The sequence below is a fragment of the Chroicocephalus ridibundus genome, chromosome 26, assembly GCF_963924245.1.
Source record: "Chroicocephalus ridibundus chromosome 26, bChrRid1.1, whole genome shotgun sequence".
NCBI lineage: Eukaryota > Metazoa > Chordata > Aves > Charadriiformes > Laridae > Chroicocephalus > Chroicocephalus ridibundus.
Window position 1 is genome coordinate 291009 of NC_086309.1, and position 18234 is coordinate 309242.

Below are 18234 nucleotides of genomic sequence, written 5' to 3' on the forward strand. Positions count from 1 at the left end.
GCTCGTTAAACTCCCATTGTTGAGGAGTTACGCTATTAAAACTAATAATACATCTGCTTCTGTGCCGCCTCTTGAGGATCTCTAAACTCTTTACGGACATAATTAAGTTTCATAGTCCAGTTTAATGGAGCAAGCGAAGCTGATGAGCGGTCTCTTAGTTGTTAACATTTAAGGAAATTGAGATGGAGATTTTAGTTACATTTTATGCTGATTAAGTGTAACTATTTTACTTAAAAATTTACTTAAAAATTACTAAATTACTTAAAAAAAGAGAGAGAAAAAAACAAGATACCCAAAGCTGTGAGACGCCCAAAGCAACATTCTGCCTGTGTGGGTACGGCCTTACCGTGTTATGGCAAACCTTCAGCCCGTGTTAGTAGCTGCATTCTGCCTTTTCTCCACTTTTGTGGTGTCACGGGGACAAAACTCACTGGTGTGAATTGGAGATGGCACAAAAAGTTCCAGGTTTCTGTATTTTGTGTGGATTTCTTGTTTGTCCGCTGGAGTTTATTTGGTAAAATTTACTTGGGAATAACTACTTGATATTAAGTCTCAGTGGACGACATGGAGATTAAGTTTAGAGCTGCTCTCCCGTGCAGGGGTGGTGGAGTTTCTGATTATCTGCCTTTCTTTTATAGGCTTTTGTTTGTGATTAACTGGGGGTGGAAGGGATATGGAGGGGCAGAATTACTTTAACGTGGGAGCTAGCATTTGATTCAGATTTAATATTTCATAGTTGTGCACTTCGTAAGGATGGTAACTTCTCTAAACTGAGCCGATAATGTTTTTTCTAATGTAATTCCACTGGTTGCAGTAAAGTTTGGAGTGGAGTAAGCGAAAGGAGAAAGACATATAATAGCTTCAGAAATATCCCCTAAAGTTTGGGGTTAGCAGTCCCCTCAGGAAAGGAATGCAGGATAGTTCTTCTGCTGGGATTCCTATTTCAAAGTCTTGTAAAAAAAGGCAACTCAGTATGAAAAGTGTGTGAGGATTTTACAGTCACTTGGGATTTTCAGAAGTCTCACATTAAAATGCCCATCCCCAGAGTCCCTTCGAGGAAGGATCATAGAATCGTAGAACAGTTTGGGTTGGAGGGGACCTTAAAGACCACCCAGTTCCAACCCCCTGCCCTGGGCAGGGACACCTCCCACCAGACCAGGTTGCTCCAAGCCCCCTCCAACCTGGCCTTGAACCCCTCCAGGGATGGGGCAGCCACAGCTTCTCTGGGCAACCTGGGCCAGGGGCTCAGCGCCCTCACAGGGAGGCATTTCCTCCTGATCTCTCGCCCAAATCTCCCCTCTATCAGTTCGAAGCCATTCCCCCTCGTCCATGGCTCCCCTCCCTGCTCCAGAGTCCCTCCCCATCTCTCCTGGAGCCCCTTTAGGGACTGGAAGGGGCTCCGAGGTCTCCCCGCAGCCTTCTCTTCTCCAGGCTGAACCCCCCCAGCTCTCTCAGCCTGTCCTCACAGCAGAGGGGCTCCAGCCCTCCCAGCATCTCCGGGGCCTCCTCCGGCCCCGCTCCCACAGCTCCGTGTCCTTCTGCTGTTGGTGCCCCAGCGCTGGAGGCAGCACTGCGGGGGGCTCTTCCCCGAGCGGAGCAGAGGGGCGGAATCCCCCCCCTCGCCCTGCTGCCCACGCTGCTGGGGATGCAGCCCGGGATGGCGGGGGCTTTCTGGGCTGCCAGCGCACGTTGTCGGCTCGTGTGGAGCTTCTCACCCACCAACACCCCCAAGTCCTTCTCCTCAGGGCTGCTCTCCAGCCGTTCTCCTCCCAGCCTGGATTTGTGCTTGGGATTGCCGCCCATCCTCCCGTTGTCATGGCTACGAGCTAGAAAGGAAGCAGGAGGACTCAGTGAGGGTAAGCAAGGGTCTCTGAAGAGGGGGTGGGAGGATGCCTTGTTGGTATCTGTCAAGGGATGGTGAGGAGCTGGCAGGAAGATGAAGCCTCATTTAATTGTCAGCTGTGAGAACATTTGTGACATTGCTGTTTGAAAGAACTGCAAAGTAGCAAAAGAAAGGGAAATGTGAAGCAGAGATGCCTCGGTAGCTGTGACTGGGGTTTCTAAGGGGATTTTCTTCAATTCTCCCACTAGAAATTAAAGTGAAGCGAGCAAAGTGAAAAGCAGGTAGAGCCAGTGGGTGCATCGCAGGCACAGCCGGTGGTACAGGAGAGTTCTTTAACGGGAATTTTCATCCTTGGCCACGACGGCTGTCAACTGAGCTGGCAGCCTTCTTACAATTGCAGCAATTCATTCCCAATGAGTTTTAAACTTTCCAAAGTCTTTAGAAATGAGTGACTGGCGCGGTAGCTCGTTAATAAATCTGTAGGGCTGAATTCCGCCTTGTTCCTAAAGAAGAAATGGGGAAGAAAACTGTGTTTCCGTGCCCCTTTCTCAGCCCACGTTCCTGTTATCCGAGAGGCTCAGGTTAGTTACGAAACGGTGAAATTCTCGGTGCTTCAAATCACAGAGCAGCGATTTCAAATACTGCAATGTAATAGACCGTAGTATAATGGGCCTCTCAAAGATGAAAATTCGTACGTTCTCGTTCAGTTCCCACAGAGAGTAATCATCAAATATAGATCCTTAAAGGAAGTTTTGTGCTAAGTGAGAGGAATGGTAATGGGGCAGCCGTTTGGCATTTGCGGTTATCTGAACAACTGGTACTTCAGGTTACGCTATAAATGCTGGAGTGCTTTATGTTGACCACATTAACATGCGCTGGAGAAACAGGAGTCCCCGTATTCGTTTGCTGACCCTTTGCGTGGTTAGGACCCCTCTCAGACTCCGTGTTTCTGGTAAGGTACATAAACATCCGTTTCGCGGAGCCGGTCTGTTGTCACATGAAGGTGTAAATCGGGGTGTAGCAGCGTGCCCAGCAGCGGCAGTGCTTCAGCCCTGCCAAAGGAGCTTTACAGAAGGTGAAAATCTCCCTTCCGCCTAGAGCACGCCGCGTAATTTATTTCTGGCAGGCGATAAGCTCGTTGCCTGGAAAAAAAGTATGAAGGATGCATCAGAAACCTGCCGCTTCCATCAAGTGGAGCGGTACCGCGGGAAGAGCGGTTGCTATGGCAACGTTGCGTTATCTTGAGAATTTAACTTGCTCCCTTGACTCCTTTATTTCTCCTCACCTTTCCATTTCCTTCTCCCCCTGGGTAGGTATTTGTCGATAAGTGCGCGTTCATCAGTGTCTGTGCTAGGAGCCTGTGGAAGTAAAGCGAGGGAGATGATATTCTTCCTAATTTTCCCTTTGGACTGCAATCAAATTATCCGTTCGCGTATGTGAGAATAACGTACGTGCCCTGCACGTGGTTACTCCGCCTGCGTACGCTTGCACCTAAGGGCACCAAAATTGCTCCTTGTCGTTCCCAGTTTGGGAGATTGACAACACGTAGCCACGCAGCGGTTTTCCCAGTGGCGAACAGGGAAAGGAAAATAGGAGTCGTGCTTCTGGCGCCGCTGGTTACTGTGTTGTCCCGGGTGAGTCGCTTAAATCCTCTCCTTCATTCAATAGAAACTGTCCTACTGGCCTGTCTCCTGGCGCAGGGGTGAAGAACGGTGAGCAAAACCGAAGGCAGGCGTTGGTTATGGAGAAAGCGAATTGCATCAGAGCGAAGCATCTGGCAAGACGAGTAGCAACAATCCAGAATCAGTAAATTAAGGTGCAGGCAGCAACCTGGGGAAGGCATCAATATTGAAAGTAAGAGCCTCGTTTGTTTTCAGAAGAAAGGTCGGGAACCGTTGCTCTACAGCCGTGTATAGAGGGAATCAAGAATCGTAACAGCCACTTTGTGCAGCTTTTCCTTCTCTGAGATAGAAATGGAGCTGTATTCTTTAAACAACTTGCAGTCTTGATGCTGATTACGGTTCCTGTGCAATTCGGACTTCACAAGGCTATAATTTTAGTTTAACTGTTGTTGCTCAGGTGTCCTGCCCAGGTTTCTAGTACTAGTCTTGGGCAAGAGACAGCAGCAGAACTGACCTTCGGATGCTAAAATAGTAGCGACGAGTATTACACAAGCTTTAAAAAGCAATAATTAATCTGGGAGAGAAGCCACGCTATTTTATTGGTGCTTCCTCATGGTGCGCACGCATGTTCATGTGTACTTATAGAACAAAACGCACCTCTTCTGTATGCTGATATCGTTCGTGTGCCTCTTGATGAAAACGACTGCTTGTGTTAGTTATTATTTATTGTTAAAAGGCTCATCTCCACCGGACCCTGGGCCACTTTTCTCTTGTAGCCTCCCTTGGTGTGCAAGAGAGAAGCGGGGCAGGAACTGATGCTCAAAATGCCCTGAAGGGAACTGCGGGTGCTCCTGGTTTTGTCTGCCGGCGCTTCCTCAAACAGCCAACAAATTAAAAGAAAGAACAAAAGAAAGAAGAAAGTGATTCCGTATTTCCAAACTAGGCTGGGTAAACTTCAGTTTGTACCGCAGTTGACAGAAGCAGCAGCAGATTACTAATGCTTCGTAACAATCTGACTGATGTCCTCGTCAATTAGAAGCTGGATCTCGTAACATCAAAGGCAATAGTCTCCTAAGCATTGAATTCAATCTTTCATAGCTAGTGATAGCTAACTTTAATTAGCTGCAACTACATGCTATAAATTGGAAGATGAGTATTTAATAGTGATGCTTCTCTATAGATAATTGAGAGACTATACATTGCATAAAACTGCTGATAATAACGTCCTTGTTTCCTCTGTTGAGAGAAAAACTTAGAAATTGAGAGGCAGACTGCTTTTAATACGGAGTACAAAGTACTGTTGTTTAAAGGGCAGAGCTGTCACTCTTGGGGAAAAGGTGATATATTGCCAGATCAATATAGCAATGATTACATCTGTTGCGTGAAAGGCAGTTGGAATCAGCCACGCTACGTCTGCTCAAAAATTCTTAAATTAGTCCAGCGCAGCGCAATGGAAAGCCTCAGGACCACGCTAGATTTCGAACGGTGAGGTTTGAGAGAGGTTTTTGTAGCTTGTTATCGATCAGGCACGTGCCGTAAGACTTTGTGTTTCCTTTCTGGGTGCCCTCGACACACCGGACCCTGTTCGTGCGCTGTATGGATGGACTCGGGTTGGCAGGTGGGACGACGTGCATCTCAACCGGTGGAGTTGCCGCGTGGGTGTGCAGTGACTGTCGTGATTTTGGAGTGTGTCGGGATTGCCGTGGCTGTCCAGCAAGTCTGCAGAGGAACGGTGGCTGTTTGTCAGGAGGAAATCTTGGACAAATGGTCACGTTTGCGTTTCTTCACCTAGCCAGCAGTCATTCCTCAAAAAGGAGGACATACCAATGGAAGTCCAGAAATAAGGGAGCCATCTGACATCTGTAAATACAGGGGATTGCATGACTTATCACTCTTTGGCTTTAATTTTGGTAGCTTTTTTCCTTACCTTGCAGTGCAGCAGTTGTGACGGCAGTTTCCAAGCTTCTTCAGGAAGTTTCTCCTTGGAAACCTCTTCTTCAGGTTTCCCTTTATGGGGAAAAGCCCTCCATTCTCATAGCTGACTTTATGCTGAGTTAGTCGGGATTGCCCTTACAAAGCTGGATTCCTCAGACCTCAGAGGTCACTTCTCCATTGTCATTCCCCTCCTTCCCACGCCCCCGTGATCTTTGTTAAAGAGGCTGCCCAGTGTAACCTCTTACTTGCACACCGATTGTGGCTGGAGCATGGTTTGGAAAAAATAATACCTTGCAAATACAAATGATGGGTGGTAGTTGTTGCACGGTGCATTTTGTTGCATTTGTTTCCCAAATATTTAAGACACTGTGCTCATGTTGGACGAAGAAAACATAGAATCATTTAATGGTTTAGCTTGGAAGGGACCTTAAAGACCATCCAGTTCCAACCCCCTGCCCTGGGCAGGGACACCTCCCATCAGACCAGGTTGCTCCAAGCCCCCTCCAACCTGGCCTTGAACCCCTCCAGGGATGGGGCAGCCACAGCTTCTCTGGGCAACCTGGGCCAGGGGCTCACCCCCCTCACAGGGAGGCATTTCCTCCTGATCTCTCGCCCAAATCTCCCCTCTTTCAGTTCAAAGCCATTCCCCCTCGTCCATGGCTCCCCTCCCTGCTCCAGAGTCCCTCCCCATCTCTCCTGGAGCCCCTTTAGGGACTGGAAGGGGCTCCGAGGTCTCCCCGGAGCCTTCTCTTCTCCAGGCTGAACCCCCCCAGCTCTCTCAGCCTGTCCTCACAGCAGAGGGGCTCCAGCCCTCCCAGCATCTCCGGGGCCTCCTCCGGCCCCGCTCCCACAGCTCTGTGTCCTTCTGCTGTTGGTGCCCCAGCGCTGGAGGCAGCACTGCGGGGGGGTCTCCCCCGAGCGGAGCAGAGGGGCGGAATCCCCCCCCTCGCCCTGCTGCCCACGCTGCTGGGGATGCAGCCCGGGATGGGGGGGGCTTTCTGGGCTGCCAGCGCACGTTGGCTCGTGTGGAGCTTCTCATCCACCGACATTCCTGTTTCTTTCTGTAGTGTTGATACAGATGTATGGGGTTTTTTTTTAAAATACTATTGTGAAATGTGCTTAACTGATTCGTGTCAGCGTGGAACAGTGTTAGGGCCACAGGGTGAAGTGTGACCTTTGATTGTTTTGTCTGTATGGCCGCAGACGAGACGGTGTGTCTGTCGTGTCTGTGTTTTGCAGGAGCCACCTGGCGAACATTCTAGAATACCAACTTAAACCGGTCCTGTTGTTATCTGCATAGTGACCTGTAAGAGGGGGGATACACCCATTTTTGGCAAGGGCCAACCATTTTAGAGGCAGTTATGAATATGTATTAGTATAGGAGATATAAACCAAAAATGGGGTCTGTAAGGTGTGTGTCTTGGTTGGGCAGAGACTCCCGGCACACCCAGCGCTGTTTGCTTGCCTTTATTCCTTTAATAAATTCTAAATTCTAATTGGAATCCTGTTTGCGATTAAATCATTTATCACACTATGAATAAGAATCAATTGCTGTCGTTGCCTCTATCGAAAATTTTGGCTTGATTTGCGTGAAAGCTCTATAAATAAGAAACTCGCCATCAATGCTTCGTAACTGTCCGTATCTTCGGGCGCGTGGTCATTTCATTTCCAGACTGTTGCATCAACTATGTGAAAATAATTATTTGGAAAAATGCAGCCAGTAGCCTGGGTTCGGTAACGGTCTGGGTTTTGTGCCGTCTTAGAATGGTCTTTGTTGTTGTTGGTTTTCCCTCCACAGATGTCATAGATTGTATTTGAGTGTCGTTGAGTGTTTCTGTGAAAAAACCCCGACTCTATACCAATTGCTTTTTGATCCCTTTCATCAGCTGAGTAGTCTGGGTGCTCAGGAGTTTGTTGACAGAATCGGTTCAAAAAGACCTCCTGTCGCTGGGGTCCCTCCGAAACCACAAACTTCCCATCCCTTCCTTTACCTTCCCCCCTCCCCTCCCAACCAAACAGCTGAAATGGCAGAAAAGAAGTTATGCTTATCGAACCTTTGAAATGGTGGCATTGGACTGGGGGCAGAGGGGTCGGCCAGAGGAAAAGTGATTAATTTGAGGCAGTCTGGCCACAGTACGACATTTTCTGACGGGCAGCATCGTTACCAATTAGACCCCAAACAAAAGACTCCAGCTCCGGTTCGGGCTGCTGGGTTTATTTTGTTGTTGACGATGTTGCTAGGAAATACTTCCAGTCTCAAGAAGATGATGTTTTGTCAGAAGTTTCGTGAGCGGATTTCACAGTTGAGCTTTCACCAAAGGGCTTTACTTGTTACTGGCTGACTGCAGACAGCAGGGGAAACGCTGGCACGGATTAGGGTTTACAGATGTTCGCGCTCCTAAACCAGTTATGTTAACTCATTTAAATCGTTCAAAGATACCGTTCTGCTGCTGATCCCTTTGAAAGATGGTGCTTGTGGGCCAGCACCAAGCGTACGCAGACCCTGTAACGTTAGAGAGGTAAGAGAAAAGGTAGCAGAATTTCAGCTACAAAAAGTGATTTGCCAGAATTGTGTCTAAAACCTACAGTTTCAGCAGCTTTTGTAGGTAATAGGAAGCTAGTCCTGATGAAACTCTGGTGTAAATGAAGGGGGTTTTGAGAAAAGACCAATGAGTAGTTATTGTGAAATAAAATTATGACTTTTCTTGATGAATTAAAAAAAAGAATAGCCAAGTAAAAGGTTTTTGCATCCCCGGGGATCTGAGAGTCTCCTGGCAGACATCGTTTTTTGGTTTCTGTGTCGCTATTGTGAAATGTCTTTCATGCAAACCAATTATTTAAGTAAATGGCTTTGATTGCTGCACAAGCTCTGACTTTGAGGTGGAATAATTCCACGCGGAGGTTGATAAGCTTTACCCCGCTTAGGATCACGGTGCCCCTAAATCCCAGTCGCTGGGGTTGTCAAGGATCATGCGGCATCCTGAATACGTTCCGTAACAAACCTACAATCTCGTCAGTGGTGCTTAAACTGCTATGAGGTCAAACTAAGTGCTAACGGAGATGTTTCTTCTGAAGACGCCACGCTCTAAACCGTAGTCTGTGGGTTCTTGTAGAACGATGAATGACCGCTATTTGTTCATTTATAGCATTACGGAAATAAAGTAAATAGGGTACAGGGAAGACTGTATTTTATGGCAGAAGGAAATGTTCTGCAGCCATAACCGAGGTAACACGCAGAGGTTAACTACATGGCTGTAGGCAGATTGCCTGCTCGGTTGTGAGCTGTCCTTACTCATTTGTTGAGGTTTCCTTGAAACTTCCTAAATGTGCCAAAATAGCTACCTTTCCCGGGAGACGTGTCTGTGAATAACTGCTTAGCCAGTGTGAACAAACCTGCTCTTTTACCTTGTCAAGACTATACGCTTCTCCTTATTCACGGCGCGGAAAACAGCCTTGTGTTACCAGAAAAGCTGGTGGAAATCCAATAGATGTTTGGTCTTCTTGAACATTGGTACAGATGATTTGCACAGGAGATCAGAAAGGCCTTCATTTGGAACCTCCTCTTTTTGATGACAGTAACTATAAGAGTATTTCAGCAATAGCTGGGTGCGCTGTAATGCAGCGCACGCTCTACACAGCTTTCCACGGTAATTAGTCAAATTTCAATACCGAACTCTCCATTGAATAATCCCGACAGTGATGCAATGCAGAAAGTCGCAAGAAGGAAAGTGAGCCTCAAAGGCTGCTGAAGAAGGCAAATAATACGGACTTTAAGCTAGAAAACAGTACTTTGCATAATTTTTGCAATTACACCTCCCTCTCACAGATGGGCGGACTAGGAAGATGCTTTCTGTATGGTTTTTCCTTTCTCCTTCTGTTGCTTAGCTGGTCTTCTGAACAGTGCCACCTTCTGCAGAGCTTATCCATGGCACCCCTTAATTTTTTGCAACCCCGGGGTTCGGTGACAGTTTTGTTGATGTCAAGCAATTTTGGGCTCTGTGCCATGGTTAGATGTGGTCGCCAGCAGTATTTTTCTGGGAGGCATGACTGATTTCAGAGCCTTTTAGTGTTGAAGGAAGGCAAATAAATTCTCCCACCTTCTCAGTCGCGTCCCTTTGTATCACAAGCAAGAATCATCCGCTTAGTTTCGGCGTAACTCGGTGTTTGGACTGAGGGAGGAATGCAGTCCAGCCTGAGCCACAGGGTTCTCTTGTCCTGTTTGGTCGCTGTGACTGAAAAATTAGGTATCTGTCTGATAATTGATAATGGCATATGATTTGGGAAGGTGAATGTCAAGCTGAGCAGTGCTCTGCGAAGCACCAGCCGCATCTGCCAGCTGAGCATTGAGGGCCGCTTTCCCTCGGGGAGTGTGGGACAATCACTGGCTGCACCCTACCAAAAATTGCACCTGAAAAAGCAAAGGATGGATGAACTGCTTTATGGAGGCCTGGTCCAATGAGACAACACAGCCTTGGTGTTTTCTTTGACGTGGCGTAATGTTACATCACGACATCACTGAGATAAATTTGTTGAAGAAAGGAATAAGCAAGGAGCACGACGTATTTAGAGGATTTGGTGGTCAGCCGGAATAGGAGATGTATAACTGTAAAGCAATAGTCACGACAAAATGCTTGTTCCATAAAGGAATGCTTCCAGAAAGGGATGAGTCTGTTGTTAATGCTTGCAGCTGGGAGACCTCATTCTGCATTGCCTGCCCTCTGAAGGAGTGACGGTGGCCATGAGCAATTTCAAGGATTTGTTCTGCTGGTCTGAAGAAGTTGCTAGCTTTCCGCGTTTCCTCCTACATTGATGTTAGATTAAATTTCTCACTACGTACACGCTAGGGGTTGTTTGGGTGTTTCAATGCGACAAAGGAATTTCTGTGTAGATTCTTGTGGTAGTTCTCGTGGTAGTAGTGGTGTGGTCGGCATGCTGGAGGGAGGGGATGCCATCCAGAGGGGCCTGGACAGGCTGGAGAGGTGGGTCTGTGCGAACCTCGTGAAGTTCAACCAGGCCAAGTGCAGGGTCCTGCACCTGGGTCATGGCAACCTCAAGCACAAATCCAGGCTGGGAGGAGAACGGCTGGAGAGCAGCCCTGAGGAGAAGGACTTGGGGGTGTTGGTGGGTGAGAAGCTCCACACGAGCCGACAACGTGCGCTGGCAGCCCAGAAAGCACCCCCCATCCCGGGCTGCATCCCCAGCAGCGTGGGCAGCAGGGCGAGGGGGGGGATTCCGCCCCTCTGCTCCGCTCGGGGGAGACCCCGCTGCAGTGCTGCCTCCAGCGCTGGGGCACCAACAGCAGAAGGACACGGAGCTGTGGGAGCGGGGCCGGAGGAGGCCCCGGAGATGCTGGGAGGGCTGGAGCCCCTCTGCTGTGGGGACAGGCTGAGAGAGCTGGGGGGGTTCAGCCTGGAGAAGAGAAGGCTCCGGGGAGACCTCGGAGCCCCTTCCAGTCCCTAAAGGGGCTCCAGGAGAGATGGGGAGGGACTCTGGAGCAGGGAGGGGAGCCATGGACGAGGGGGAATGGCTGCGAACTGATAGAGGGGAGATTTGGGCGAGAGATCAGGAGGAAATGCCTTCCTGTGAGGGCGCTGAGCCCCTGGCCCAGGTTGCCCAGAGAAGCTGTGGCTGCCCCATCCCTGGAGGGGTTCAAGGCCAGGTTGGAGGGGGCTTGGGGCAACCTGGTCTGGTGGGAGGTGTCCCTGCTCAGGGCAGGGGGTTGGAACTGGGTGGTCTTTAAGGTCCCTTCCAACTCAAACCATTCTATGATTCCCCTCAAACCCTGTTTTTCCTGCAGTAAAGATCTCATTAGCCTTAAAACCCAGCAGCATTCTATGGAGGTCGTGAAGCTGCTGTTATAAACTAAACCTGGGGCAATGGTTATCAGCGGTTTGGTGAATTCGAATTGGACATTAGGGGAAAAATACCTACTAGGAGGGTAGTTTAGTGCTGGAATCATGCCTGGAGAGCTCATGGAAGGTTGTCAGGTGTTGGCTAGGCAGAAGTGTGGTTGACCTGATCTGTTTGTGACAGTCCTGCTCTGTGTGGGAAGCCGGGCTAGAGATCTCTGGAGGGTCTCTTCCTTTAGTGTTTCTGTGACTCTGTGATGGTGCAGGTACATCGACAAGGGAGTGTTTATTTTTTCATAGTCACAGAAATTCAGTTGTTATAAATGAAGTAGCAGCCACGCGTTCGGAGAATGTTCTTTTGAAGGTGTGTCTCTTCCTTCTTTCCCCTCTAAGCATTGTGTGGTCCCTAGTCCCGTGGATGACTACTCGGAAGAGACTGTATGACAAGTGGTTAGTCTTCTCCACTGGTTAGTCTTCTCCACCGCCACCTTTGTGGCCAGGAGAACGCCACATTCCCACCCACTATAAATGGATGTCATTTCACCGAGTCCTCTGCAGCAGTGCTCCTTTACTCCAGTGAGGAATCCGAGCCAAGTGTAAGGAGAGCTGGTCTCCAATGAGATACTGTGATTCCTACGGTCATGACTGGGGTCTGAGGGAACTTGTAACAGCGCATATAGCTCTTCTTTTGGGATCCTTCTCATCCGTTGGTTTAGTACAAATGCTGCTTTGTGGTAAAGGAATATTTGGAATTGACATTGAACAATCTCAGTGTCAGGGTTGCATCAAGGCAAGGAAGTCAAACGATCTCAATATTGGGGTTGCATCAAGGTAAGGAAGTCCGCACGTGCTGTTCTTGGGCTACAAAAGACACCACGTAGTTGCAGGTGCATATACTTTGCTCTGATTGCTCTTACTGGTCACCTGCTTACAAGACACTGAACATCACTGAGCTGTTAGAAGATGGAAATAAGGTTAATCTGTGAACCAAAGGTTTGAATTCGCCCTTTTCCCTTGATCTTCGAAATGTGCTTCCTGTGGGTGTAGAATTACCAAAATACATTTTTAAGTGTTGAATTTCATCCTTTTCTGCCACCTAAGTCCTTAAGTACGTCGCTTCAGTTCCTTTATGTTTTTTTTGAAAGGCTGACTGTATTCCATTCTGCTCAGGGCTTGTTATGCCCTTTTCTGCGGAAACTGTGGAAATTTAAGATAATGCAGATCAAAACAATAGCTCAACGATAGTGACTTCTCCGCTGGCCATTGGTAAGCGTGTGCATTCTAGACCGTGTCTGTTTGAAACGGTAAAGGTATTGTCATTGCTAAAATCTGTATCTTCCATCCCTACCGAGTCACCTAGGGAATGCCAGCTTTCTGCTGCTTGCTCCAGTTGCCATCTTCATCTTCTGCTCTGTTAGTTTCCTTACGGTGGCATCGATAGTCAAAAGATCTCTCCTTAGGCTCGATCAACGTGGACGTTTACTGTACTTATTTTCTCTTCCAGGATGATTCCAGCTGCTAGTAAATCCTTCTTCTTGACTGATCTGGTTGCAGGACGTGAGTACGACCTCTGTGTTCTTGCTGTTTATGATGATGGATTGACATCTTTGACCGCAACCAGAGTGATCGGATGTGTGCAGTTCACGACCCAGGAAGAATACAAACAGTGCCGATCCCTTCATGCGCAGTTTCTTGGAGGAACCATGATCATCATTATCGGGGGTATCATTGTGGCTTCGGTTCTTGTTTTCATCTTCATCCTCCTCATGAAATATAAAGTCTACAACAACCACCACAAAAATAAAACTACTAAAGTTAATAACGTCTGCTCTCAAACCAATGGAAGCCAAAGTGGTTCGATGGCTCGATCCACTTCTAAACTTTCAGAGAGGCGGGAAAGTGTGCACCAGGAATGCTCGGGCTCTTCCATCAAAGGGAAAACTGTTGTAGATTTGGATTGTGAAAAAGTGACTCCAACCAACACAACCTTTTTAACGACTGACGCATTATCTTAATGGCCGTTTGATGGAACAGGACACACCAAGGTGGTATCGCTTGAAACATTTTAATGCGAGTGGTTGTATTTTAAGCTTCACTACTATTGTCTATTTTTAAGATCAGATGGTTTAAAAAATATTTTTTTAATCTGTATACAGTTCTTGCATTCTTAACTATTTTGTTTCAATATATTAAATATAAGTGTGTGATTTACAAGATTTTTTTACTGGTTCTTTTATAGCATACACCTCTGGTATCAAGGCAGCAGCATAGCTAAATTCTACTAGGTTTGTCTTTGGTGAAATGCACTATTTTTTCATTCGGTTACCAACCAGCAGCAAAATTGTACTCTCAGGATCCTCGGACTTCCTTTCTCACAGCAGAGTCACTTCGCAGCTTAAACCACTCAGCTTTTCGAGGAATGATTTGTTATAAAAAATTACTAGCTTCTCAGTACTGGGTTATTTTGTTTGCTGTAGGTGTGTTGTATACATGCTGCTCACAAAAGAAGTTGAATCAGTAGAGGTTCCCCACTAAAAAAAAAAATTTAAATTAAAAAAAAAAAAGATAATGGAAAGTCCTTTAGCATATTCTCCTAATTATTCGGTGGCACAGAAAAATGAACTTGTATTGTTTGCTTTGTAACAGTGGTTATCTGTCGAGGCTGTGCCTTTGAGAAACCTCCTCTTGTTCTCGGTAGTCAGATTCACCTTTGTTGGGACAGGAGGAAGACCTGGGTTTGTTCTTTCTAAATTGTAAAACTTCACAAACCGGTTGAAATTAGATGTGTTTCGCTGTGCACGTTTTTGCTATGCTGGAAACCATGCCATAGCCTCCCCCTCTGAAAGCGTACTGCTGAAGGTTTGTTGTTTTTTTTTCCTTTTTTATTGATACATTGGTTGATTGAAGACCCACAGATCAAAGCTTCCATGTCCTGAGGCACGTTGCACTCTCTCACTGTGACACTGCATCTTCAGATGGCTTTTATATCAGTCTCTTATTCCTGTAATACTGCATGAAGTGTAATGTAAGTGGCTGATAGACGAATTATGTGAATGTGTCTGGTCATTTTAACACATCATATCGAATAGTGAAATGTTCCTTTTGTTTCAAGGGATACTGTCGGACCAAGACGGGCCCAAAGTTTAGGTTTTGAAACAACTTTTACAAGGCCTGCGGGGAGCTGGTGACCTCAACGAAACAGTGTCCCCTCGGCCATCCTCATCGGTTACTGATTTTGGGTGGTGTTTCGATACCTTTTACCAAACCTCAAAAAACGGAATGCGAAAGCAATCGACAGGAGAGGCTTGCAAGCCGCGTGGCTGGCTTGTGTCTTCCAAGGCGATTGTGTCACGTCTTTGCAATGAACAGGAGGGGAAAAAAAAAAAGAAAAAAAGTATTTTTCCTAAGGTTGTCCCTTTAACAGACTCAAAATACTTCTCCTGTTTGGATATGACAGAATAGACGACGGAAAGTTACCTGGCAGATGGCCAAAAGCTGTTTAACTACACAGCAATTAAGTACTATATTTTAATATAGTTAGTCTTACTAACTGCCAAAGTACGAGGCATTTTTTTTGATGTTTTTGTGATGCACAGATTTGCTGAGGCCTCTGTTCTGTTTTGATTCTCAAGCATAAGCGGCGGAAAAAGGAATTTGAGGGATTATGTTATATTTGTACCAGTGAGGCAAGACTATGCAGCTACACTCATGTTAGTTTTCTTCTAAAAAAAAAAAAACAAACCCAGAAAAACAAAAACCCAACAAAAAACTGTATGTGCAGCTGTGCAAATGGGTGGTTCTTGTGAGGTAGATGATGGTGTTTGTGCTTTCCAGGATTTTCCTCTGGCTTCTGTCTGCCTTCCAGGGACGGAGGCTCATCGCTCGCTCTCCTAAGGCACAACCACCTGAACCCGCCTACGGTCACTGATTTGAAATGCCCTCGCAATCCCCACCTCTCGCAGAGAGCAAATTCATTCATCTTTGGCCAGACACAAAATTCAGCGCTGGAAATTGAACACGGTTTTCTTAATTACTGCGGCCTGATTGCTATGAGTATCATGAATGGCTCAACCCACCTGTACATTAAATCTGTTTAATGGTAATATCCTGCCATTTTCTGCCAGTAGCCATTTCTGTCATGCCCTTTTATTTGGTTCCTACGTATGAAAATGACGTATTTTGACACTTCGTAGGACCTAACATGGGTAGCACAGCAGCCTAGCCTGCTGCTTTTGTTGGCCTGCGGACCACGGGCAGACACGGCGTGTTAGTCCATTCTATAACTGCTCTTCTGTCGGGTTCTCAGGTTGTCCATCCTACCGTCAGGGGAAAAGTGTCAAACCAGTAGCAGCTGGGCCAGCATCATCCTTCCCGGCAGGCAGCTTACTGGATTTAAGTATTTCTCCCTTGGAAAGGGAATTGGGGTTTAGTGCGTTTCTCCAGGTTGTTGGACTGGGTGCAGAGGAGGCCCCGGAGATGCTGGGAGGGCTGGAGCCCCTCTGCTGTGAGGACAGGCTGAGAGAGCTGGGGGGGTTCAGCCTGGAGAAGAGAAGGCTGCGGGGAGACCTCGGAGCCTCTTCCAGTCCATAAAGGGGCTCCAGGAGAGATGGGGAGGGACTTTTTACAAGGGCATGTAGTGATAGGACAAGGGGTGATGGCTTCACACTGGAAGAGGGGAGATTTAGGTTAGATATTAGGAGGAAATTCCTCCCTGTGAGGGTGGTGAGCCCCTGGCCCAGGTTGCCCAGAGAAGCTGTGGCTGCCCCATCCCTGGAGGGGTTCAAGGCCAGGTTGGAGGGGGCTTGGGGCAACCTGGTCTGGTGGGAGGTGTCCCTGCCCAGGGCAGGGGGTGGCACTGGGTGATCTTTAAGCTCCCTCCCAACTCTTACCGCTCTATGATTCTATGAGGACGGGGCTCTCCACCTCAGCCCCACGAGGCGTGCAGGGTCCAGCCGCTGCAGGTGGGGGAGTGAGGGGCCCTGTCGGTGTGGGCAGGGCTGGGGCCAGCGAGCGCACCCTGCTCGACGCCAGCATCACGTTTTCCCGGCACGGCACGCCGGCAGCAGGGCTCCCATGGGGGGTGGGCATGAAGCTGCCCGAAGGCCGGGGCTGCTCAGGGCTGGGAGCTGGCCCCAGCACAGCCTCCCCAAGGAGGGAGAGAGCAGAGGGGACGCAGCTCCTACGCCGCAGCACAGACAGCAAGGGACAGCTGGGGGGGCAGGAGGGTGGATGTCAGGAGGATGGGGCCAGGCTCTTCTCAGTGGTGCCCAGCGACAGGACAAGAGGTAATGGGCACAAACTCGAGCATGGGAAGTTCCACCTCAACATGAGGAGGAACTTCTTTACCCTGAGGGTGGCAGAGCCCTGGCCCAGGTTGCCCAGAGAGGTGGTGGAGTCTCCGCCTCTGGAGACATTCCCAACCCGCCTGGGCGCGTTCCCGTGCCACCTGCTCTGGGTGACCCTGCTCTGGCAGGGGGTTGGACTGGGTCATCTCCAGAGGGCCCTTCCAACCCTCTGATTCTGTGATTCTATGGGATCCCGCTGCACTCAGACTCCTCTCTGAGAAGGAGTTTAGAAAGAAAGGGGGCCCTTTCGGAACCTCTCAGGGTCTCCCTGACAGCTCTGTCTGACCCTGTCCTCTGTGCAGTAAATAACCAAGGGTGCCTTGCCATCCAGTCTTGTTAAAACACTTGTTGCACTGACTGTCAGACTTTGTGAAATCCCTCTTTAATATCAGTCCATGTGTCAGTGCTGCTCTCTCCGAGCGAAGCGCGTCACCTGCGGCACTTTCCCACCCTCATCCCTTTGTCCCCTTCCTGTGGGCCCGGGCACATCCAGTGCCGCGGGCTGCTCTGCACGCAGCAGATTCTCTGCCCTTGGGTCTCTCCAGGGCACCGCGGGGCAGCGCAGGAGTCCTCCCTTGGCTCTGGGAGTTCAGCTCCGTCTCCTGGGGGTGAGAGGGACAGCAGGAGCCAATGGCACAACTCTTTCTCTTCCTTGCAGATCCCCAAAGCCATAGACAGCACGCTGGAGACGTTGGTGCTCAGCTGTCCTGCCTCCAGATTCAGCAAGGTGCTGCAGAATATCTTGCAGGTGTGGCACGTGCCAAGAGTGGGCTTCAGAGGGGCTGTTCCTCACCCTGGGGGGAAGGGGGGACAGTCCCCACCCCAGTGCCCCGCAGAGCCAGCACAGCGCAGGGAGGGTGCCCACCTGCCTTGGGTAACCAGGGGCTGCCCCCCAGGCTCTTCCAGAGCACAGTGGCCGCAGAGGGTGGCATCTGCCTTCCTGCCTGGCCACAAGGAGGGCTCTGCAGAGGCATCTGCACAGGCTGGATCGATGGGCCAATGGTGTGAGGTTCAACAAGGCCAAGCGCTGGGGTCACAACAGCGCCATGAACGCGACAGGCTGGGGGGGAAGAGTGGCTGGAGAGCTGCCTGGTGAAAAAGCTGCTGAATATGAGCCAGCAGTGTGCCCATGTGGCCAAAAAGGCGAATAGCGTCCTGGCCTGTATCAGCAATGGTGTGGCCAGCGGGACTGGGGCAGTGATGGTGACCTGTACTGGGCAGCGGTGAGGCCCCACCTCGAGGGCTGTGTCCAGTTCTGGGCCCCTCACCACAAAAAAGACATGGAGGGGCTGGAGCGAGTCCAGAGAAGGGCAACGGAGCTGGTGAGGGGTCTGGAGCACGAGTGCGGTGAGGAGCGGCTGAGGGGGCTGGGGGTGTTCAGGCTTTGCTTGAGATCAGAGGAAGCCTTAATGGCCTGGAAAAGGCTGAGCTCCAGGTGAAAGAAGACGAGGCCGTGTTGAAGGCCGTTCTGCAGTGGATTGCTCATGACGGTGCCCAGCAGCACCTTCTCTGGGCTGGTGCCGGGCCTTGTTCCTCCCCAGGGGCAGGACTTGGCCCTTCCTGACCTTCAGGAGGTTCCTGCTGGCCCCGTTCTCCAGCCCACCCAGCTCCCCAGGAGGCCCCAGCACACCCACTGGGGT

The 18234-nt window shown here is 49.2% G+C and overlaps 1 protein-coding gene across 7 annotated transcripts in view; it reads left to right on the plus strand.

Annotated features, from left to right (window-relative positions):
* The window catches only part of LOC134507687 (leucine-rich repeat and fibronectin type III domain-containing protein 1-like protein), a 71046-nt gene extending 53675 nt beyond the window's left edge, over positions 1 to 17371 (plus strand). For 5 of the 7 annotated variants that reach the window (XM_063318484.1, XM_063318485.1, XM_063318483.1 and 2 more), the window contains one exon: positions 12754 to 15375. In XM_063318484.1, the coding sequence (XP_063174554.1) occupies positions 12754 to 13264 (511 nt within the window). In that variant the 3' untranslated portion in view covers positions 13265 to 15375. Of the gene's footprint in view, positions 1 to 12753; positions 15376 to 17252 lie in introns of those variants that run through there. The other 2 variants (XM_063318488.1, XM_063318489.1) reach the window with 2 other exon arrangements.
* Positions 17372 to 18234: the final 863 nt, after the last annotated feature.